This window comes from Impatiens glandulifera, chromosome 3 (assembly GCF_907164915.1).
Source record: "Impatiens glandulifera chromosome 3, dImpGla2.1, whole genome shotgun sequence".
NCBI classification, from domain to species: Eukaryota; Viridiplantae; Streptophyta; class Magnoliopsida; order Ericales; family Balsaminaceae; genus Impatiens; species Impatiens glandulifera.
The window spans coordinates 7951360-7976721 of NC_061864.1; the positions used below are offsets into that span (position 1 = coordinate 7951360).

The following is a 25362-nucleotide window of genomic DNA, read 5'->3' on the forward strand; positions in this document are numbered from 1 at the left end:
AAATTAAAATATTGTTCATCAAAATAAAAATTATTGTGTTGTATGAACTCTACAAATGGAAGTCTCGAAAAAAATACTTTTTAAGTCGTGTATTGTATTTAAAATAAATTTAAAAATATAATATAAGTTGAATAATGAAATGATAAATTTAATTTTAATTAAATATGGTACGGAGAATATAAGTTGTCTTCGCAAATACAACTATATAAAGAGTAATTGAGTTATTTTTTAAACCAGAAAAGTTTTTGATTAGTTTTAGAGCGTTTGATTTTGAGTTTATTTTTGGTTTTGTTTAACTAAAATTTAATTAATAAAATATTTTTTTTAATATAAAAATATTATTTTAGTCATAATCATAATTTTATAATATTATTTAATATTCAATTTAATAAAAAAATAATCATGATTATTATTTTTTAAATTATAATATTTTTTAAAATAATGGGTTAATAATAAAATATAAATCATAATTTATGATGTTAAAATTATCACTGAAATTTAATTTATAATATAAATATTATTGTTACTATAAATTTATTTTATATATAAGATCTTATTTTATCTTAAATAAAATATATATATATATATATAATTGAATTTTGATAATAATTTTATTTAAAAAAATTATATTAAGATTATTTAGCTTGATATAAAAACAATTTGAATAGTGTTCTACCTAATATTTTTTTTTTTATTAAGAATGATAATCAAACATCTCTTCAAATATATGAATTTTTATTATAATGAATTATAAAAAATAATCTATAACTTCTTTTTTTTATTTTAACTGGATTGAACTATTTTTAGTTTTATAAAATTTAATATATCAATTTATTGATTTTATTGATATAAATAATATAATTAATATACATATCAATCAATCTAATAAATTAAAATTCAATTTTCAATTACACCTGTCTATACTAAATATAACCAAAATTATTTCTCAATTTTTAAACATACCCAAGCTCTAAAGTACTTTCCAAAGAAAATTAGGAAAATATTTAATTTTATTCAAAATTTCAGAAAACTCAATATCAAACAATTAAGACATTTTCAACCTATTCTCAAACTCAAACTTTTTTTTTTATTATTTATTTCCTGATTTGATTTTCAAAATTATAAATGAGTCATTTTACTTTTAATATATGTGTAAACTTTTTTTTTTCTATTTTTGTAGTTTGCAGTTTTTTAACTACGAAGTTAAATATAAATATGTATTAATTTTATATATTTAGTTTTTATTAATATATTTTTATCAATCATAAATTTATAATAATAACAATATTGATAAAAAAAAACCTAAAAATACAATATAAAAATAATAATTAACGAGAAATAATAAAAATAAGATTAATAATATTTAATTTATTTTTTTAATATATATAAATTATTAATTTATAATTAATTTAAAGTTAGTTAATATATAAGTGCTATTGAAAAAAATTAATGTGAAATAAAATATTAGAATTGAGTTTGAAAACTAGTTTTGAGTTATAAATAAATTATTATTTGTTGAGTCAATTAATATAATTTGAGTTTAAGAATCAATTTTTCAGTTAAAAATAGTGTAAAAAGTTAGTTGTTTATTCATTTGTTTCATAGTACATATTATGTGTATTATTTTAAAAAATCGCCAGTTTTAACTCTTTTTCTTCTTATTTGTTGTATATTATTCGATTTATTTATTAAATAAACTGTGGTATCTACTATATATAAACTTATCAAACATGTCCTAAAATTGGATCCTGAGTTATTTCTAATTTTAGTTTTGATCCAAATCTTGAAAGGAGACACTACTAGAAGACGACGAGCTCGTTGGGTATTGGTTATTTAAGAAGGAAGAGTGAAAAAAAATAATGATGGGATATTATTTTGATGAGATAATGATTTTTTTTTAAAACTTTTAAGACATTAATATATATAAATAAAATGTATTTTAATATTTTAATTAATAAATTTAATGATATAATAAATCGTGAAACAGATTGAAACGGGTTTAATTTGTTTGACTTATTGAAATAACTTAAACTAAACAAGGTGTGTGGTATGAATATAAAAATAATTTTTTTTTATTTTTTTTTTTATATATGTATAGTATTGAGTACCGTTCAAGTTTGAATTTACTTGATTCAAAATTCAATTATTTACAACTTAATAGGTTACTTAAAAATTAAGTTATTTGAATAAAAAAATATATATATATAAATATATATATAACAATAATTTAAATAATGTAACTTATTAAATTAAGTAAGATTTTCAACCCACAAACTCAGTTTAAATTCAAAATATAATAAATATTACATTAAACAATAATTCATCTTTAACTCAAAAATTCATTTCTAAACTCAATAAATATTCATTTTTACACTAACTTTGTAACCCCATTCATATTATCTATATATTTATCAAGTTTACATATTTAAGCATAATATTTTTTCATTCATTTAATAAAATTAATTATATATTAATAATTCATAAATAACAAAATAATTTAATAATACATTTAAATAAACAAACATTTATTAAAATTAGATAAACAAACATATTATATTAATTCAATAATACATTTTATAGTAAAAATATAAAATAAATTAGATAAAATTTCAAGTATAATAAATTTAATGATTTAATTATACATTTAAAAAATATTATAATTTTTTATCTTAAAAGTAAAAAATATATAATGAAGGATTAATTTACATGTAAAAAATTAAAAGTTATTAAAATAAAATATAGTCTAAGGGCTATTTTTGAAAAATGACAAAAATTGTGTAGGTATGTTTGACGAATGCATGAACGATTTTTTTTTCAGACGGTTGGAAGTGACAAGGCACGCATAATAGGTTTTGCGTGTGTTGGAAACGCTTAAGACCATCTCCAACGGGCACACAAATCTCATTATGCGTGTCATTTTTTCTTCCAACCGGACTTCATTCGCAAAATTATTTTGCGTTTGGATGACTCTTTCTTTTCGCCCAACGCAAATATGCGTTGGTACTGTTCATTCCCCAATTTTGGCCATTTTTATAAAATGACACTTAATCTATTTTTTTTTGTTTTTTTATATAATCTTAAATATCTATCATGCAAATTTATTCTCTAACCTTTTTATTATTTTTAAGATAAAAGTTATAATATTTTTTAAATATATAATTAGATCATTAAATTATATAATATATCTAAATTATTTTATATTTTATAAATTTATATTTTTACGTTGTTACGAATAAACATAAATTTTTTTTGTTTATTTAAATGTATTATTGAATTATTTGGTTGATTATGAATTATTGATATATAGTTAATTTTATTTTTATTTATTAAATGAATAAGAAAATATTGTAGTTAAATATGTAAAGTTAATAAATATAAAATAATATTAGTAAAGTTAAAAGTTAGTGTAAGAAAAAAATATTTTAATAATATTTTTTTAAGTTTGAAAATAAATTTTAAGTCAGAGAAGTATTACTATTTAATGTAAAAGTTTACTGTAATTTGAGTTTAAGAATTAATTTATAGGTTAGAAACACTCTAACACATGATTATGAGCAAGGTCTTCTATTACCATAAATATGTGTTTTATCATGTTGTAATGATTAAAATAAAAATTACAATTTTAACATGTGGGGGTACTCTGGCTCCATTATCCTGTATTATTTAAAATGATGTCATGCATGACGTAATTTGATAAGGAAAAAGAAAAAGTAGCAAAGTTTGATTAGCAAAATTAAGAAAGTGTCATTTTTTTTCTTGGACCTTGATGTTGGGATTTTTTTATTTGACGAAAGGATTTTTGGAATAAAATTCAAACATTTATTTATTTTGAAGATTTAAAAAATAAAATTAAAATTAATTTCAACCAAAAAAATAAAATTTGATTTTTTCTTTTTTATATTTTCAAAATATGTAACTCTTGATTGAAAGACATCAAATTACCAATGGTTTGAAAGCATTTGAACGAAGATAATCACTTCTTCCAAAAGTTCGACACGCTTGGTTAACTTAAAAATACGAATTTGCATATTAAAAATTAAAAATATGAATTGTAAATTCTAAGTTCTCCTCCAATACTTTAACCAAACCCGAGTATTAGTGAGAAGGTTATTGATTAGCTTCAATTTGAGGGCTTTCATTCTAGCGATCTAAGTTTGCAAAATTAGTATTAATATATTAAAGTACTCTAAAATAATTTGTAATCTCCAGCACATACTTACTTGAATTTTATATAAATCCAATTTAGTAAACTCTTTCAATTGTATGTATAAACAAATGATATTAGTAAACATCAGTTTCTTAGATTTTTTTACATATTCTTGATCTATACCGTTTCTTGATTTTTAATCTTTACGACAATTTAAAGACAGTCTCCTAGGAGATAAATTTCACTTTTTGGTTCATGCTTAAAATGTTTTATTTAACTAATTATTAAAACCGTTTGAATCACCACAACCCAGCCCAGCGTTCTGTCTTTGTTGAATCTTCAACTCAAATTTAAAACCGATTTCGATAAAAAAATAAATAAACAATGAATCAATATATCAATTATAATACTCTGTTTTAGAAATCAGCATAAAATAACAGAGAATTCCAACAAAACTAATATAAATGAACAAACAACAATAAAAAAAATTCTTCAAAATATAAGAATCAGATTTATCCGCCAATTCCGATCAAGACTTCCTTTCTCTCGCGGCCCAGGAACTTCAGCCCAAGAAAGAAGAAACCAACCGGTCTGTTTGGATTGTTAATAATTAATTTATTGGGCCTGTTTGGTTTGACCGTTTGAGTTTACCTATAAAAAGAAATAAGGCAGGAGTTAGTTTAATCTCATATTATTTATTTTCATTTATCTACTTATTATTATTATTTTTAATAAAAATATATTTCATAACTAATATTATTAATATTTAATTATCCCATATTTTTAATAATTTATTCAACCTCTAATAAATACAACTACCAATTAATTATTAAATTCAATCCATGCAATAAGTTAGTGTAGAAATGATAAATTTATGAGCTTAGAATTTAAAAAATTATACATCCAATACAAATTAATGTTAATACTTTACAGTATACAACAAATAAAATAAAATACTTATAATGATATTCAAAATAATATTACTTTTTAATATATAAAACACATAAATCAAACATATAATATTTTTTATATATAAATTTAAATTTTGCTATAAAATTAAAAATAGTGCATTAAAAAAATATTAAAACTAAAATTATATTTATTATATTTTGAACATATTTTTTTATATTTAACATTTATTTGACGAGTTAAAAATAATTTGACTCGATTAGTATTTTTCAAAGCCGTTTAATCTAAGTTTCACTTTTTTTAATATAAATGTGATTAGTTCTTATATTATTTAACATATTTTTATCAAATTAATATATATTTTTATTTTTTTTATTGTTAAACAACAACTTAATTTTAATTCATTTATCAATATATTTTTTTTAACATGTTTAACATAATTTTAAATTACTTATATAATATAAAAAACAATCTAATACACCACCCATTAATAAATTTATTTAATAAAATATTATATTAATTGAGCAAGAAGTTATAAAAGATAAATAATATTTTGTTATAAAATAATAAATACTAATTTTGAGTAAGAAGAAATATATATATATATATATGACCCGAAATTGAAATTAAATATCCGAATAGATCCAATTCCTTCATATATCCGATCCGATGAGGTCATTGACATGACTAATTTGAAGTGAATGACTTCAAATAGATTATTTATAATTTTAATTGTAAAAAAATAAATTAAGATTGAGCTCTCAATTCAATTATAGTTACAATTATATTCAAAATATAGATAAGTTCTGGAATATTCCAAGGACGGACGATATTTGAGCGGTCATCTAACGAACGGTCCAGATTGCTCTCCCTCAGAGATAAAAATTCCAAAAAGATATCCCTTTTCTTCCCCCCCTCCATTTTATTGATAAGTAGTAAACCTTCTTCCATATCTCTCTCTCATACTGCTTACTGTCGAGCTTCCATTTATCTCCTTATCTCTCCGGTAATCTCTCTTTCTCATTACCCATTTCGACTTATTTGTATCTCATGCTGCTTGTATATATGGGTTCTGTAATTATTCATTTCCAAAGATTTCTTGAGAATCACATATTCCAGTTCATATAACTTGTTTTTGAATGGCGATATATTTAAGGGAAAGTGTTTGTCTTATCCATTATGTTGAATTCTTGAACTTTCAGTTGGTATTATTGGTAGACTAGCTGAAATAGTGCAAAATCATATCCCTTTACTCCATTGCGCTTGTCTATTCAATTATTCGTCTCTTCAGAATTATGGGTTACATTCTGCATCTGTTTCTTGGTTTGCATTTGTTGTTAACTGTGTGAGGTTTTCGTTTTGGGTTCTAGTTGGGAATCGATGGCCTCTACAATCTCAACTATGTTGTCAGCGGGTTCATTTGCTGCACCTAGTTCTCTTACAAGCAATAGAAAAGTTCCAAATTCGTCAGACAGGTTGTCCTCAACTGCTTCTATAAGCACGAGCTCTTTTGTTAGGAGACAGCATGTTATTCCTCATAAAACATCTTCTGTAAGAATCAGTGCCATGGCAAAGGAGTTGCATTTCAACAAGGATGGTTCTGCTATTAAAAAGTTGCAAGTGAGTATCATCATTGATTGGTAACATATCATCTTGGGTCTCTTCCCTGACGATTTTCTTTTTTTTGTCCCTGTGACATTGTCAGAACGGTGTGAATAAGCTTGCTGATCTTGTTGGGGTTACTCTTGGTCCAAAAGGTCGGAATGTTGTTCTAGAGAGCAAGTATGGTTCCCCGAAAATTGTTAATGATGGAGTCACTGTGGCCAAAGAGGTATGTATCTCTTTGAGAACTATTTGTTAGCTCCATCCTTTTTTGAATTAGGCTCGAGCTTACAAGTTTATTGATACTTGGTTAGAATTATATTTATCTGAATGGTGTGCTGTTGTAGGTTGAGTTGGAAGATCCGGTAGAGAACATTGGGGCAAAATTGGTTAGACAAGCAGCTGCTAAGACAAATGATTTGGCTGGTGACGGGACAACAACTTCTGTTGTTCTTGCTCAGGGTCTTATTGCTGAAGGTGTCAAGGTTGTCTGGAATCTAATGTACTTGTTTTTTATCTGCTGAACACATTAACATAGCAAATTATAACCCACTCAGGGAAGCTCAAGTGGTAAGAGTCTTGAAATTAAGAGATTGAGGTCTCATGTTTGATTTACACTATAAGCACCTTGATTGAAGTGGGGTTCATGACTGTTGTGGCGATGTGCTAGCCTCCTCCAGGGAAAAAATCTGGTTAGCTCGAAAAGTATAAAACTTTGGTTTCTTAAGTTTTCTTGCTTTTCAGGTGGTAGCTGCTGGGGCCAACCCTGTTCTTATTACTAGAGGAATTGAGAAGACTGCAAAAGCATTGGTATTAGAGCTCAAGAAAATTTCGAAAGAGGTAAACTTCTTGGGAGTTTAAGATTGCTCAAAATTGCGGGTGCTTCTATTAAATGTTGTGATTTCAAATATAATGGACTAAAAGGTTTCTTCTAACTGCTATATCACTGTACAGGTTGAAGATGGTGAACTTGCGGATGTGGCTGCTGTTAGTGCTGGGAACAACTACGAAGTGGGAAATATGATCGCAGAAGCATTGAGCAAAGTGGGACGGAAGGGTGTAGTGACTCTAGAAGAGGGGAGGAGTGCTGAGAACAGTCTTTACGTTGTTGAAGGAATGCAATTTGATCGTGGTTATATTTCACCTTACTTTGTGACAGACAGTGAGAAAATGGCTGTTGAATTTGAAAACTGTAAAGTAAGGATTCTTTCCATAGTCATATTGGTTGAATTTACCATTTCTGCCGTGATTGATGTTGAAATACTATTTTTGGGGGTATTTTAGCTTCTACTTGTTGACAAGAAGATAACAAATGCGAGAGATCTCATTAATGTCTTGGAAGATGCGATTAGAGGAGGATACCCAATTGTGATAATTGCAGAAGATATTGAACAAGAAGCTTTGGCAACTCTAGTTGTAAACAAGCTAAGAGGGGCACTGAAGATCGCTGCGTTGAAAGCTCCTGGTTTTGGAGAAAGAAAAAGCCAGTATCTAGATGACATAGCAATCCTAACAGGAGGTAAACTACGTTCAGTTTCTCTAACTGTAATTTTGTGTGTTTTAACAATTTTTACTGCGATTATTGAAGCTTTCTCCAATATTATGTCACTAGAAAGCAATAATATTGTCTTCTTTGCATGCAGGAACTGTGATCAGGGAAGAAGTAGGTCTTACCTTAGACAAAGCCGGCAAAGAAGTCTTGGGGCATGCTGCTAAAATCGTGCTTACTAAAGAGACTACAACTATAGTCGGGGATGGGAGCACACAGGATGCTGTAACCAAGCGTGTTGCACAGATTAGGAACTTGATAGAGGTACATCTACTCTTTTTTTATGTGTGTGTGGATCCGAGATCCTGAATAGGCCCATCTAGAAACACTTTTGGTTTCTGGATCTGAATCCATTTCAAATGAGGAACCACCAATAAATTTTTGGATCTGTGTCTTGTTATGTTTTTGTTTCCAAATGTGATCTCATCTGGATGAACATGAGATATCAGACCTAAAATCTTGAGTTTTTCCTGTTCTTGTAAACAAACTCAAATAATATTTTTTAACTAAGGTTCTGACTCTGTGGTGTACTAAACAGGCAGCAGACCAGGAATACGAGAAGGAAAAACTCAACGAAAGAATTGCAAAACTATCTGGTGGTGTGGCAGTCATTCAGGTATCAGTTTCAGCTAATAGTCTCAATGACTTAAGCTCTATGATCATCAAACCCTTCAATTATTTGGAAAATATGTATTGATTGACATTGTAATTGTTAAGGTTGGAGCTCAAACTGAGACAGAGCTGAAAGAAAAGAAACTGAGAGTAGAAGATGCTCTTAATGCTACAAAGGTGAGCTTTTTTTCTTGAAACTAGTAGAATTTATACCTTATGAATATGCTATGGAGAGGTTTCTTCAGCTATTACTTAACTTCAAATTCTAATGTCCTTTACAGGCTGCTGTTGAGGAAGGCATTGTTGTTGGTGGTGGATGCACCCTACTGAGGCTAGCTTCAAAAGTTGATGCCATTAAGGAAACCCTTGCAAATGATGAGGAAAAGGTTGTCTACTACATGACTGCCTGAATTGTTCTATATCTGAAATCAGATTCTGGCCATGTTTTCCAATTTGCCTGGAATTTACTCCTTGAAACTGTTCTTCTGTTTGAGCAAAACTGATAAAATTATCTGACCCATTTTTTCTTTCCTAAAAAAACTAAGTGCAGGTTGGAGCAGATATCGTAAAGAGAGCTCTAAGTTATCCATTGAAGTTAATTGCCAAAAATGCTGGTGTTAATGGAAGTGTTGTCAGCGAAAAGGTTTTTAACACTTCAACCCTTGAAAATTGATTGATCATAACATAGATGTTTAACATTACATGTTTTGTTCTTTTACTACTTAGGTGCTTGCTAATGACAACCCGAAATACGGTTATAATGCTGCCACTGGAAAGTATGAGGATCTTATGGCTGCTGGTATAATAGATCCAACCAAGGTGAGCCTGTCGTCGTTGGATTATGTTCTTCTCGATTCCTTTTCTTGGCACTTGAGATAAATATTTAAGATATTTCCGTTTATGTTTCAGGTGGTTCGGTGTTGTTTGGAGCATGCTGCTTCGGTTGCAAAAACATTTTTAATGTCAGACTGTGTTGTGGTGGAGATAAAGGAACCGGAACCCATTCCAGCTGGAAATCCAATGGATAATTCAGGTACTTAGATTATTGTTGTATTTTTTTTATATATGTAAAATAAACTCAAGATTCTAAAACTCTTGCTGGATTGCTTTTGAAATGGCAGGATACGGTTACTAAACAAACTGGTAGCTTGGTGGATTGATGATTAAGACAGAGTATAAGTCCAAATGAATTGGCGCTTACAGGAGAAGGAAATTGTATTATTATTATTTATTGTATTAGAATAATTTTTGTAGATGTTGAATTAGTGTGTGTATTTGAGGTGAGATTATTGTTGTCCTTTTCAATGGCGGCTTATGACTGACTTTTTGTAATTGAATTGATTGAAAATAAAGGTTATATGCTCATTCTCACAAATTATCAAATTTATGTTAAATAAAAATGTAAAATTTGGCAGATCTAGTATTAGGAAGCTAAATTAAGGTTGTAGGGACAACCACATTCATTCATTGTCTATTTTTAATATTGGAAGTATGTAATTGTTGTATCATGCAAAAAGGCTGACCATAAACCAATAACGTACCAAACATAGAAGGAAGAAGAGAAAATAATGGTGCATGGGTAAAAAATTGAAGCTTTGGTTTGTTATATGTTACAATTATGTCATAATAATAATTATAATAATTTCTATATTTTCCATTTCACTCTCTCTCTCATTCTCTTTCTTCAGTCGCTCTGATCAGTGAGAAGAAGAAGAACAAGAAGAAGAAGAACAACCACTCTCCCACGCCGCCTCCTAAGATCAAACCTGAAATTCATCGAACAATCTATTCTTATTTTATGTGAAACCCAAATCACTTTTCATCATCACAACAACAATCTCATCGTCTCTGATGCCGGCCGGCGCTGCATTTCACTCGTAGTAGGTATTATCTCTTTTCTTTTCCCTCGTCTGCATTTTTCGGTTTTGATCGTGATCGTGATCGTGGTCGTTTCTTCACATGGGTTAATTAATTTTCTTCTGATTTTAGTCGATTCTAGTTTTCTTCAACACGATTTGCAATTGCATTATTGTGGGTTATCAGTTTCTATGTTGTGGGTATGATTTTGTTTTTCTATTTCATCCAATAATTTTTTTGGGACGTCGAAATCGAGGATTTTTATTTGTTTATTATTTTTTCAGAAAGCTTCCGGCCGGTTGGCTGGTGGACTGTCGTTGTTGTTGGTGTTATTGTATCACCTTTTCACATTGATCATCTCATGAATTCTTAGCTCCCATGAATGTATATTATAATGATTATAGATCATCAGTATTCTTGCATTCATTTCCTTTCAATGATTTAGATAGATTTATTTGAAAAGATACTCCAGCTGCCCTTAGTTCTACAGAATCATCTCATGCATTGTTATAATTAATCTTCGTTCTATTTTGATATGTTTCTTGTTATGCCTAAAATAGGTGTTGTTTTTAATATTCTTCGATCACAAATATGGACAAAGGGTTAATGACTGAAATCGAGTTTGACGAGATTGAGAAGCTTCTTTGCGAAATTCCAGATGCTACTTCATTGAATCTAAATTATTTGGACACTGAACTTGTCAATCCTTCTAATGGAGTGTCTTTGTGTGATGACACACTATTTGATTTTGGCCAAAACCGGCCTTTGTCTTTCATACATGAAGGAAAACTCAGTCGTGGCTACAAAACTCAGCAACAAGAACGTCGGGAGCTCCCAACAGAGCAGTCTTTAGCAGCTGCATTTGAAGAATTGAACTTCTATGAATCCACAAGGCGTGAAACACTACCCGCTCCTTCGATTGACTTTAGATCATTCGATACTGCCACGATTGCAGAAGGACGAAGTCACAATTGGTTGAAGAAACCGTCCTCTTTGAACTTTTATTCTCAAAACTATTCATATAATGGATTTGAACCAAAATTGGGCAGCCATGAGGAACTTGAAAAACAGCAGACAATTGAGAACTACTCTGCTTCCATGGAGTTTACTCATCATCATGGTTTACAGTTTCTTTCTTGTATGCCAGTTCATAGGACAGAACCTCAACCTTATTTCTTGGACAATCAATCTCCTCATCTTACATGGAGACATGTAAATAATGGTGGCTGCAGGACGAATCAGCAGTTTTTTTGCATGCAGCAACAGTTTTGTGATCAAAAGATGGAAACAAGGTATCCGGTTAGAGTTATGAGCCAGAACTTTCAGCAAACAACCAATCAGATCATGCCTATTGGTCCTTTGGATCGAAATTGCTGGAAAAGACAAAATGATCGTCTCACAAATGAAAAAAGTTTGGATTATTCGAAAACAGAACAACTTTCTGGAAGGATATATTTAATGGCGAGAGACCAACACGGTTGTCGATCATTGCAGAAGAAGTTTACAGAAGGAAACCGAGAAGAGATTGAGAAGATATCTGCTGAAGTTATTATACATATTGTTGAGCTAATGACTGATCCTTTTGGAAATTATCTTGTTCAAAAGCTGCTTGAAGTTTGTACTCAAGATCAACAGATGCAAATACTCCATTGCATCACTCGAAATCCAGGGGATTTGATTAGAATTTCCTGCGACATGCACGGGTTTGTTCCTCACTCTCCCCTCCATTCAATTTATATTCTGGTAACTCAATATAAATTTTTTTCAAACACAGAACTCGGGCTGTACAAAAAGTTATCGAAACTCTAAGGACAAGAGAACAGTTCTCCATGGTTGTTTCATCTCTGAAACCGGGTATAGTAACTTTAATGAAGAACATAAACGGAAACCATGTCGCTCAGCGATGTCTGCAGTATTTGACTCCCGAATACATTGAGGTAGACGTGTTTTTTACAAACATGAATATCCCCTGAACTTGAATATATGATGAGTTTGGGTTAATTATTTTTGCCAGTTCCTCTTTGAAGCTGCAACTTCTCACTGTATTGAACTGGCGACGGATCGCCATGGCTGTTGCGTATTACAGAAGTGCCTAAGCATGTCAAGTGGCGAACAAAGTGCTCAATTGATATGTGAAATCACTTCAAATACTCTGCTTCTCTCCCAAGATCAATTTGGGTATATATATAGATTGAATTTACCATGTGGGGAAAGATTTTCTTATTTTTATTTTCTCTATTTACAGAAACTACGTCGTGCAATTCATCTTGGAGAATCGTGTGGTGTGGGCAACTAGTTATATTCTTGATCAATTAAAGGGAAGATATGGATGTTTGTCTATGCAGAAATATAGTAGTAATGTGGTTGAGAAATGTCTGAAATATACCGGAGAAGAACATCAAGCCAGTATTATCAAGGAGTTGATAAGCAATCCACACTTTGATCAGATTATGCAAGACCCTTTTGGCAATTATGTCATCCAAGCAGGATTAAGAAATTCAGAGGTTATAATTTCATAAAATTATTAATTTATGTCTTGTGAAATATATAGATCTCTAAGCTAGCTAATAATAATAATAATAATAATAAGCAGGGAGAAGTTCATGAGAAATTGATGGCAGCATTGGAACCCTACATACCTATGCTAAGGACAAGCCCATTCGGGAAGAAGATACTCTTATGCGACGGTTTCAGGAATTAAATTGTGGGTATGCATGCATATAATCATCGTGCTGTTCTTATGAAAAGAACTGATATTTGGTTTTGCTTATGATTCAGGAAAATGATATCAACTTTAGTTTGTGCTTTACTATGTTTTTGTAAGATTACTAATTGCTATTCAGAGCTTCACCAGAAAAGCTAAAGGTATATATATATTATTTGTTTGTCTAGTTTTGTTTAAGTTTCGACAATGATGAATTATGTGTTGATTTTTGACAGGCATTTCTTGGAAAGAATAAAGATAAGGTATAATGGTGTACAAGAATCGTGGAACTGTATTCACTGATCGGAGAAGGAAACCTGATGCATACAAGTTTCTTGTTTAATTAAAATGTTCAATCTCAGTTAATAATAATAATAATTCAATAATAACCTAATGTGTAACATAACCGATCAAAACTGATCGTCGTATCATTTTGTTGTTTTATACAAGTTCGTTATCATCCAAGGAGGGCTTCCTTAATCCTCGGATATTTAATTGAATTTATGAAAATTTCGGCCTTGACTAATTTTCAGTGGTTTTGATTATTTTTGTTTTGTATAGGAGCATCCATATTTGAGTAGTAAGTCTTCTCTTATTATCTTATAGTGGTGATTAATTAGTGTTGAATGATCATTAGTGGTGAATTAAGGATTGGAAAATTTAATCATTTAATTATATAGGGTTATCTCATTAATGTGATATAAGAATAGGGATAATTTAGTTTTGTGATTTTAATAAAAATAGAATGTACGCGTTTAATAATTTGATGTGAAATGAAGAGAATAATGGGAGACTAAATCAGTGAGAAGAAAGGACAGGACAGTCACGAGTGTTTGTCTCACAAGATTTCTTGTCAACTTTTTCTTATAAAATATATTCACAATATTATTTGGCTTAAAATTTTATTTTTCTTGAAAAATAATGATTTGGTGGCAAAATCTGATTCACACAGAAAATAAATAAAAAAAAATTATATCTCCACTCTCTTTTCATATATTTTTTTTTACAACCACTTAATTTATTTCGGTTGATTTATTAAATTATTTTAAAATATATTAATATTTAATAATAAAACATTAAATTAAAAATATTTTTAATAATAATAATTTATTTAATTGATAAAAATATAGATGTAACATGATAATTAAAGTGTTTAGATTATAATATATATATATAGTTTATTCCAAGTATATTTTTAATAGAAATGAAAATTTTAGTATTTACAGCATATTTTAAAATAATTTTTTGAAAAAATAAAATTTTATGAGTTCGAAAACTAGATAATAGATATAGGGTGTCATGTTATCTCTTCTTAATTAAAAAATATATATTTATTCTGTTATGTAGTTTTTTTTCACTTTTAAAATTAATTGAATCTTAATTTAAATATTGAAGGGTATGCATTTTTAATTTACAAATACATACACGATAAAAAAACATTATTAATGTCATATTACTCAATTTAATTAAAATAATATTTAATATATTTTTAAAACTTATTATTATATATTATTATTTTATAAAATTTTGTTGTGTTAAGATTTTTTTAAAACATAACTATAATTAAATATTATTTTATTTAATTTCTTATTAATCATATTACTCGATTCATTAATTAAAATACATATATCTTTTATTATTATATTTTATTACAACTAGCATTTATCCCGTGCAAATACGGGTAATAATATAAAAATCGTGAAAAAATATTACGATAAAAATGTGATAGCATTTTTAATTTTATTTTTAACCTTTTTAAATTTATGGGCGGATCAACCTACAATCCGACTCAAGTATCCATTTACACTCACATTGCAGAACGATCTCTAAAACAATTGATACAGTTTGATTCTTCAACTCAATTAGTTTGACCTCTAGAGTCCACTTCTTTCTCATACTACGAGTGAAAGAGAAATGTAAAAACTATTATTAAAGTAGCCCATACGAGACTTACTATATCCATATGAATTATGTCTCATGTCTCTATAAATATGACGAAATTCTTCCATTATTGCTCACTAATAATAGTGAAATCTATAGCGCGGAGTCAAAAGAGAATTATGACCGATTAAAAACTATTGATGAATCACCGCGTTCATCAAATTTGATGTTAATTTAAAATATAAAGTGTTATTATCTTAGTTGGTTAAAAGGTTGACTTGTTTGGTTAAGTTGCAAGTTCAAACCATATCTATAACATTTTTAAATTTATTTTTAACCGTTTAAATTTATGAGTGGGTCAACCCATAATCTGACCCAAATATCTATTTACTCTCACATATATATCCAAATTAACCACAACTTTCGACTCGGTAATCAGGAGACTTTAAAAATTAAGCATCATTATATATATATTAGTTAGTTAAAAAGTTGAAATTATATTGTTAAAATGTCTCGGGTTCATCAAATTTGGTGTTGAATTAAAAAAACAAAGTGTTATTAGCCTAGTTGCTTAAATGGTTGTACTTGATTTGTTAGGTTGCAAGTTCAAACCAAATTTATAGCATTTTTAATTTTATTTTTAACCGTTTTAAGTTTATGGACGGGTCAACCCATAATCCGACCCAAGTATCCATTTACTTTCACATATATATCTAAATTAAGCACATCTCTCAACTCGGCAATCAGAACAATTTAAATATTAAGCATTATTATATATATATAGATTTAAGTCTTTTTTTTATAAAAAAAAAATACACACTTTCTCAATCACCACAACTCAGCATTTTAAGTAATCAGTTTATTTCAATAAACTCAAACCAAACTAACTTAAATTTGTTTTAAAATAAAAACATATTTTCTCAATCTTAAAAAAAAAGAAAAAAGAATATATGTATCAAATTTAATACCAATTAATATTTTTCAAATAAATTTAAACAAAACAAACAAGTCAACATGATTTGATGATAGTCATTGACTCACCTAACACTAACACGAAGCATCTAGTGATTCAATCACGATCACACATTCTTTCTAATCATGTAAGTAGGAAGAATGTAGATGCTACATTTATTTATGTAAATAGTTAGTAATTAACTTTCAAATCTACCTTTTTTTTTTATTCAGCCTAACTTATTGTAAAATAAATTATTTGAATAAAAATAGTGGTTATTTTTTTAATGAGAATAGTTGAGTTATGATTTGAAAATATTTTAAATGAGAGAATTAAATAATGACAGAGTTTTAAATTAATAATTAAGTTGATAAAGGAAATTGATAATTTGGAAAATGGACAAGTTAAATTCTAATAAACTATAATTTTAAAAGAAAAACAACAATTTTGATATCAACAAAACAATTACAATCAAAATAATATATATTTTCATTTAAAAAGTTCCTATTATCTTTCAATTTCTTAATTTCTAACTTAAGTCATTTTTAATAAAAATTGAATCACAAACCAAACTATTGTATATTTGAATTTTTTGGCTTACTTTGAATTAAATTTTATATAAATAGAACTTACAATTATTTTTTGACTAAACAAAATATTACATAACTTAGGTGATAGTGGTACCACGATCATGATTTCTAGGTGGAATCTTATGCCGTTGATTTTGCACACTATAGTCTAAATTTACATTTTTTTTTTCCTTTTTTCGTTGAGGTGAAGGAATGTGTATACTTTGACTTTTGACTTTTGACTATATGTAAGTTGTAACAAATAAATAAAGGTACATTATATATATATATAAACTTGAGCTTGCTTGATATCAAATTTTTATTAAAATAATTAACAAAATATTTGACAAAAAAAATTATCTAATTTTTTTTGTAACATAATCTTAAATTTGACCCCAAAAGCTTCTCACTTATTTAAAAAAAATATATTAAATATTTTCAATTTTAACTATAATAATTTATTTATTTTTCATTTTAAAATGGTCCATATATTATAAAAAAACATCATAATTTTGATATTTTAAAATAATAATAATAATAATAATAATAAAAGTGACATAATTTGACAGTAATTTCGATAAAATATCAACTATTAAAACATATTATTAGGATATATTAATTTAATTCATCTCTTCTTTTTAGCTTATTACATCAACTTATATGTTTCATAGTACTAAGTTTATGCACATTAAATATTAATAAGTTTAATCGCTCTAGTGTTTTTTTTCCAGATTATTCATCTTATTTACTATAAGCTCAATTATAGTTAATTTTATTTATTCACAACAATTTATTGTGTAATCACAGTTTATTTAAGTTTATATGAGGTATTAAATTAACCCTTAATAACAGTATTTTCTTCTTTCAAACAATATTGCATATCAATTAAATAAACTCAAAACCATCATCAAAATTATTCACTTTCTTTTATAAATAAATATATTCAAATTAAGATTGCAAATATATTATTAATAATACTCTTATACCATGGACGGATCATTAAAAAAAATTAAAAAAAAGGGTATCATTGCCTTATAATTTCTTTGTTTTTTTAATTTAATACACTATTTAATAATTTTTAAAATAATACTTATTTTTATACATACTCGTATTATCATCATTTTTTCTTTACTTTTTAAGTTCATCATAAATTTTTTCAAGTCCATTCCAACTCAGATTCTTGAATCTTCCTAAGAATTTGATGTCATTAATAGTGTTAGGAATTATGTGACAAAATAAAATTAAAAAATAAAATTTATTTCTTATTAAATTTTAAGTCCATTCAAATAATGAGACATCTTTCATTTATGACACCACTAATAATTAGGGATGACAATGGGTATCCGTATGCCCGATACCCTTGGGTACCCGATGCTCGGGTTCGGGTATTTTAAATCGGGTTGGGATTCGGAATCGGAGATGGGGAGTGAAAAATGGTACCCGATCGGGTTCGGAGTCGGGGATGGGGAGTGTTGGAAACCCAAACCCGATACCCGAATATATTAATATTAATATATATATTAATAAAATTTAAGTGACTTATCAAATTCCACGTCACAAATTGTAGCTATTAAATATCATTAAATAAATATATTAATTATTTTATCATTACTCTCAACATCATGCTTAACATCATTTCCTAGGCACATTACGCTTAACATTATTTCATTTATTTGTAATAAATGTTTATCTCTCATAATATCTCCATTCAACCTTACTTCAAGTCTTCAACTTCTATCTTCTTCAACACTCTTCTACTTCTAGTTTTTGTTCAAAGTCTCCAACAACACAACAAATGTTATATTTTTTAATCTCTACCACATAAGTTACATGATTATGCAAGTAAGTAATGTTTTCATTTAATAAAGTTATGCATGTAGTTCTTCAATTTTTACAATCTTATATTTATTTATTAACTTAATCTTCAATCTCTATTTTGTAGTTTCTTCTTCCGTTTTAACAATAATAAAGTTATTTTTTTCTGTAAGTTCTATAAGTAGGTAAGTAATACTTTCATTATTTCTACACTTTTTGTTTAGTATATGGAATTTCTTGATTACTAGACATTTTCTTATTATATATATATATATATATATATAATTGATATATATGACATACTTTCATTATATATATAATATGTCTCAGTTATTAAACATTGTATAAATTTATCCAGTGTTAGATGAATTTTCACAACTCACAAACTAGAGTTGTAAATTATAATAGAATATTAATATTTTTAAATTTTTATAAAATAGTATATAATTTAATAAAATAATACAATAAATTTATTTATTTTTATAAGTTAAAAATAAAGGGTCAAACAGTTTTTTAAGGAATATTAAAAGTTCCTCATATTTAGTTAAATATATTAGTTCAAAAATAAAAGAGTTTTTTAAATATTATGTTTAACTATATTTAGGGAATAATAGTTCAATATATTATTTATTATTTTTGTCGAAGATTTGATTTGAGGTATGTTATTAGTTAAATACTTTAATCTTAATTCTATTTTTTGTATTTGTTAATGTTGATTTTTTATTTATTGATTTTGTAGGTTGTAATTTACCTGTGTTTAAGAAGTTTATTCAAGATGGAAGCTTTTTATGAGAAAATTAATTTGATGATTTTTGAAGTTTTTGTGTTTAATTAAGAATTATGTTCTATCACTTTTAAGTTTATTTGTATTTTTGTAGTATGAATGAATTTATATGATTTAGTATGGATGAATTTATATTATATAGTGTGAATGATTTTTTTATTTATTGTTTAATGATATAATATTTATTAATAGTTTTAGGTTAATTATATTTTATAGTAATATATTATTATATTTAATTTATATTGTTTTAGTTAATTAAAATATAATTTTCTAATATTTAATATCGGGTAATGGGGTACCCGGGATCGGGTACCCGACGAATCGGGGATGGAGATATAAATAGAGATACCCGTCGGGGTCGGGGTCGGGTAGTAATTTAAAAATCGGGTTCGGGGATGGGTACTTTACTACCCGACGGGTAGGGTACCCGTTGCCATTCCTACTAATAATACCAAATTCTCAATTTCTAAATAAACTATTTTTTCCTTAAAAAAAAACAATAATAATTTAAAATAACCCTAGTCAAACAAGTCCAGGAGTAACTTCAATAGGATGAATAATAGTAAACAATTACCACCAATTATTAATATTTGTGTGGATTCAACTACATATAATTTATATTTCTTCACCACCTATTCAATTGACTTTTTGGCTAGTTTGAATTTGATGTATCACACTACCAATCCATCTATTATAATTTGATTCTTTTATAGAAAATGAAAATTATTTTACGAAAATAATAACTTATTTTGAACAATTTTTTTTTTTATAAGAGATCAAACTTTTAATCATATTAAATTGAGGTCATAATGTCTAAACTTTCAATCTTAAATAAAATAAAATAAAATTTAGGTTGAGTCATTTATAAATATTTTTAATATTTAATATTTTAAAATAGTATAGATAATAAATGGGAAGAATGTCAATTTTACCATTGAACTAATTTTTGTTCGTTTATACTATTAAAGTTGAGTTTAATGTTCATCTATGTCACTGCTGGACAAAAACATCCAATTCCATTAAGTTTTCTGTTATTTTAAAAAAAATTAATATATATTATATTTTTATTTTTTTATTCATAATTTCTAAATAATAAAACTTTTATATTTTTAAAGGCATTAACCAAATAATATAAACATTTTGAGAGACACTAACAATAATTTTTTTATTTTTAAAATTAATATATTTTTAACATTTACTTTTATTAGCGTTATTATTTAGAAATGTAAATAAAAATAAATATTAAAAATATATTAATTAAAATAAAGTGAATTATTGTAAATACTTCTCAAAATATATAATTTATTTGATTAATACTTTAAAAAATATAAATTAAGTTTTATTATTTAAAATATTGAATAAAAATAAAAATATAATATATATTAATTTTTAAAAAATGACATGTAAATCACATGTCTCATTTAATGGAAAACCTTAACGGATTTGGATGTTTTTGTCCTGAACATAGATGAACATTAAACTCAATTATTGTACAATAATATGAACGAACAAAAATTAGTTGATATATGTGAATATTTTGTTATAGTTCGATGATAAAACTGACCATTATTTCCGATAATAAATTAAAATGATTTGATTTGATTAAAGGATGCTCCTATTGAATTGTGGGTATAAAAGCCCCCTTTACCTGTAAATGGGAAATGAAGAAGATAAAGATCGAAGCAGCCACAGTGACGACGATGATAACACCTTTGATCATATTATTATTATTCTTCCCTTCATTCTCACTCTCTTGTCAAGATGAACAAAAACAGTCTCTCCTCCAATTCAAATCAAACTTCATCAATCTCTCCTCCACCGTTTTCGCCTTTGAAACATGGGACCCTGTTTCCGATTGCTGCAGCTGGAGTGGAGTCGTCTGCAAGAATTTAAAGTCTCCGGCGAGACCTGTGATCGGACTGTACCTTAGCTCTATCACTCCCGGCGAGTACGGGCCAGTAGTGACTAGTGGAGTTCTGGCACCTCTGTTCCATCTCAGGAGCCTAATGTTCTTAGACATATCATCCAACTACTTGAAAGGTGAAATTCCGGGAGATGGTTTAGCCAATCTCACCAAATTGGTTCGTCTCGACATGATGGAGAATCGCTTCACCGGCCCAATTCCTTCTCAGCTTTTTCGTCTCAGATTCTTGAGCTATTTGGATTTGAGCGGCAGTTCTCTCGACGGGCTGCTGAGTTCTGAATTGGGTAATCTTAGGAGCTTGGAGACTTTGACGTTAGATGGGAATTCTCTCCGGGGGAATATCCCTGGAGAAATCGGTAACTTAACCCAGCTACGATCACTGTCTCTTAGGCAGAACAAGTTTTCCGGCGGAATTCCCGCAGAAATGATGAATCTGAACCGACTGGAAAAGCTTGATCTTGGAGGGAATTCTCTTTCACTAGAAATCCCAAATGAGATTGGAAACTATTTCACCAATATGACGATTCTGTCACTAAACAAGAACAGCCTAAGCGGTGGAATTCCGTTGTCAATTCAAAATATGACCAAATTGGAAACACTTCATCTTGAGGAGAATATGCTTACCGGAGAAATCCCACCATGGTTATTCGATATGGAGTCATTAACGGAACTGTTCCTAGGCGGAATCAGTAATCTCACTTGGAGAAACGATCTACAGATTGAACCCAAATGCATGCTTTCTCGTCTCTCTCTCAGTTCTTGTGGCTTATCCGGCGAAATCCCACAATGGATTTCGACCCAGACCAACCTCAATTTCCTCGATTTGAGCCGAAACAATCTTCATGGTCCATTGCCGAAATGGCTGTCTGAAATGGACCTCGGTAGTATCATCCTGTCGGATAACAAACTCAACGGCACTCTTCCTCCTCGTCTCTTTATATCCAAAAGCTTATCGGTTCTTGCTCTCTCTCGTAACGATTTCTCCGGCGAGCTGCCTGATAATATAGGAGCTGCTACAGAGATAATGATCCTCATGTTAGCCGATAACGGCTTCTCAGGTTCAATCCCGGAATCAGTTACTAACATATCCAGGCTACTGTTGCTTGATTTATCCAGGAACAGATTTTCCGGCGAGAAGTTCCCGGACTTCGACCCGAATGGGTATCTCGCTTTCGTTGATTTATCGTCCAACGAATTCTCCGGCGATGTCCCAACCAAGCTCTCCTCCGAAACTCGTATTCTTTCATTGGGGAAAAATAAATTCTCCGGCGGTCTGCCGAGAAACCTAACCCGGTTCACGAAGCTCGAACATCTCGATCTACATGACAACCAAATCTCCGGCGAGATACCGGAATTTCTCTCTCAAGTTTCAACCCTTCAAGTTCTCAATCTCAGAAACAATACAATCGACGGCCCGATTCCAAAATCCATTTCGAACATCACAGGTCTTCAGATTCTAGATCTGTCTTTAAACAAACTCAACGGAGAGATTCCTCAAGAGCTTGGAGATCTCGTCGGAATGATTGATACGCCGGAGATAATTTCGTCAATCTCAGACGTATTCACCTTCTCCATCGAGTTCAACGACCTTCTAGTGAACTGGAAAAAATCCATTAGAGGTCTGTCAAGCCGAAGCCTATCCATATACTCTTTGCTTGATCTATCGAGAAACCAATTATCCGGAACAATCCCAGATTCTTTAGGCAATCTCAAGGGATTGAAGCTGCTTAACTTCTCATCTAACGAAATCTCCGGCGAAATACCTTCGAGTTTTGGAGATCTGGAGAGTCTGGAGACCATGGATTTGTCGAACAATAAGCTATCCGGTTCGATTCCTAAAACGTTTTCAAAGCTGAAAGAACTAGGGATACTGGAACTGAGCAATAACGAGCTCGTTGGTCGAATTCCGGCAGGGGGACAAATGAACACGATGGTTGATCCGAAAATCTATGCGAATAATAGCGGACTGTGTGGAGTACAAATTCAGGTGAGATGTCCCGGAGAAGACGATAGGACGGCGCCTGACGGGGGGAAGGATGAAGAAGAGAAGGAATCATGGTTTGCGTGGGAAGCAACTGCAATTGGATTTCCGGTTGGCTTTTTCGCATCAATCGGTGTTGTATATTTCACCGGAATTGCTCTGCCTGTTCCCTGTTTCGCCGGCCGGAAAACTCAACGAACTCAAAGGCGTCGCCGACCTTAAGTAAATTAGCCTGAGTTATTATTATTATTATTATTATTATTATTAAAAACATATATTTTATAATAAAAATTATTAGAATGAATATACAATGACACGAAACATAAGACTAAGAATAAAATAAAAACATATCGTTATACATAATTTGTTTCAATATGATGCTAATAAGAAGAACTTATTGAATATTAAAACAAAATCTATATCTAGTTATTACTTATGAGATGAAAAAAACCACTCTAACATAAGTTGATTTTTTTTTTATAAAGAGATACAAATCCAAAATTAATTAACAAATAATAAAAAATAATATTTACAAATTAAAACAACGAGAAATTATCTAATTAAATATCAATTTAAATAGTTTTATATTTGTTAAAAATTATTATAAATCTGATGTCATATTTGTGTAGTTTGTTGTTATTATAATATTTATCCTAATAGGAAGATATAAAGAATATACTCTCTAGGAGAGTCAAAAAATAGGCTTACTAAAAAAGTTATTAAGTAGGATCGGGCAAACAAACAACCCACAAAATATTAAAAAAGTATTATTCGAATTATAAAAATTCGATCTGATTAAACAAGGTGTTGAATCGAACAAAATACAACATCTACTCAAATTGAGTAGAAAAGATAAACAAGACACATTTTGTACTAAAAAAAACATTAAAATATGAAATTCAAATTTTTATTATTTTTTTAGAGATTCTTTTAAAAATAGCAAGAAAATAAAAATAAATATTTGGATAAGTTAATATTAAGGAAACGCAAACTAATGGTACCTTTATAAATAAAGTTATATGAACTGAACATATTACAAGTTAAATTGAGGTTTAAAAAGCCGCAGTTTTATACAAGATTTGCAAAGTCAGTTTTTCTTTCTAAAAAGTGAAACTGAATTTGAATCTTGTAATTTGGCATAGCTGAAATTTGATGAAGTGAAATTATTGGACTGGAGCCTTAAGATGGATTACTTATGAAATAAACATTATAACTAATTAATTTGAATCCATTTTTGAATGACAATTATAAGCCTTGTCCATAGATAGAAGGCCCAATATAATTTCTTTTCAAAGTTCAAACTCCAACATATTATAAATTTTCTTGTACATATATCATACCCAAAAATAATAATCAAACATAGTTCAGCATCAAGGAATGTTTAACAAATTCCTTATATTATTAATTTTTTTTATCAAAATTTATTTGAAGTTAATTAGTATGTTCTTAGTACAAATCAAAGTTCTAACTTAATACTCAGTAAAATGTTATGCGTTGGATTGTGTATTTTTTTTTTTCAAGATTAATATTACATTCAATTCAATGTAGTTGATGAGTTGGTTAATTTAATGACAAGATTTTAATTTAAAACAAAAAAAAAACAATGATATCAAAACATTTGTTGATTTTGTGTAGACAAAGATCAGAAACAAATTATAAGTCCGAGGCATCATCTATTAATGTCCTAGCTATCTAGCCTAGCAAGCCTCCTACTAAATATTAATTAATTAATTAATTAGATGTCCACTTGACTTGTGTAATTTGTAACTTTTTTTTAATTAATTAATAGAGGCATCGATTTCCCAATCCATTGGACCCAATTTACGAATACATGCATGGTAGGCCACTTTCTCTCCTACTTTTTTTTAAATGTTATTATTTTATTATTACAATTATTTTTAATAATTATAAATTTAAAATGAGAGTAATTTTATTTGTACTTGTTAGGGGAAAATTTAACTAAAATATTTAAAAAAATAAAAAATTGTAGATTATAATTTCTTTTACCACTCTGATAAAAAAATAAATTAAAAATGGATACAAAAAGCTGAATATTTATCAATGAAATAATAACTT

The 25362-nt window shown here is 28.4% G+C and overlaps 3 protein-coding genes across 3 annotated transcripts; all 3 read left to right on the plus strand.

Annotated features, from left to right (window-relative positions):
• Nucleotides 1-5911: 5911 nt before the first annotated feature.
• On the plus strand, nt 5912-10192 carry LOC124929122 (ruBisCO large subunit-binding protein subunit beta, chloroplastic). Its single transcript, XM_047469398.1, has 15 exons — nt 5912-6062; nt 6427-6676; nt 6762-6887; nt 7006-7143; nt 7403-7498; nt 7613-7855; nt 7943-8177; nt 8302-8471; nt 8746-8823; nt 8925-8996; nt 9101-9205; nt 9370-9462; nt 9546-9638; nt 9729-9852; nt 9941-10192. Exons 2-15 carry the CDS (start codon nt 6437-6439, stop codon nt 9952-9954), a joined length of 1827 nt encoding a protein of 608 aa, XP_047325354.1. The 5' UTR covers nt 5912-6062; nt 6427-6436; the 3' UTR covers nt 9955-10192.
• Nucleotides 10193-10537: 345 nt separating this feature from the next.
• LOC124932503 (pumilio homolog 12) lies at nt 10538-13753 on the plus strand. The gene is made up of 8 exons (XM_047473148.1): nt 10538-10703; nt 11237-12379; nt 12451-12613; nt 12691-12854; nt 12922-13180; nt 13270-13380; nt 13455-13541; nt 13617-13753. Exons 2-6 carry the CDS (start codon nt 11268-11270, stop codon nt 13375-13377), a joined length of 1806 nt encoding a protein of 601 aa, XP_047329104.1. The 5' UTR covers nt 10538-10703; nt 11237-11267; the 3' UTR covers nt 13378-13380; nt 13455-13541; nt 13617-13753.
• Nucleotides 13754-21037: 7284 nt separating this feature from the next.
• On the plus strand, nt 21038-23590 carry LOC124930797 (receptor-like protein 46). The gene has a single exon (XM_047471154.1). The coding sequence runs from the start codon at nt 21043-21045 to the stop codon at nt 23506-23508; it is 2466 nt and encodes an 821-aa protein (XP_047327110.1). The 5' UTR covers nt 21038-21042; the 3' UTR covers nt 23509-23590.
• Nucleotides 23591-25362: the final 1772 nt, after the last annotated feature.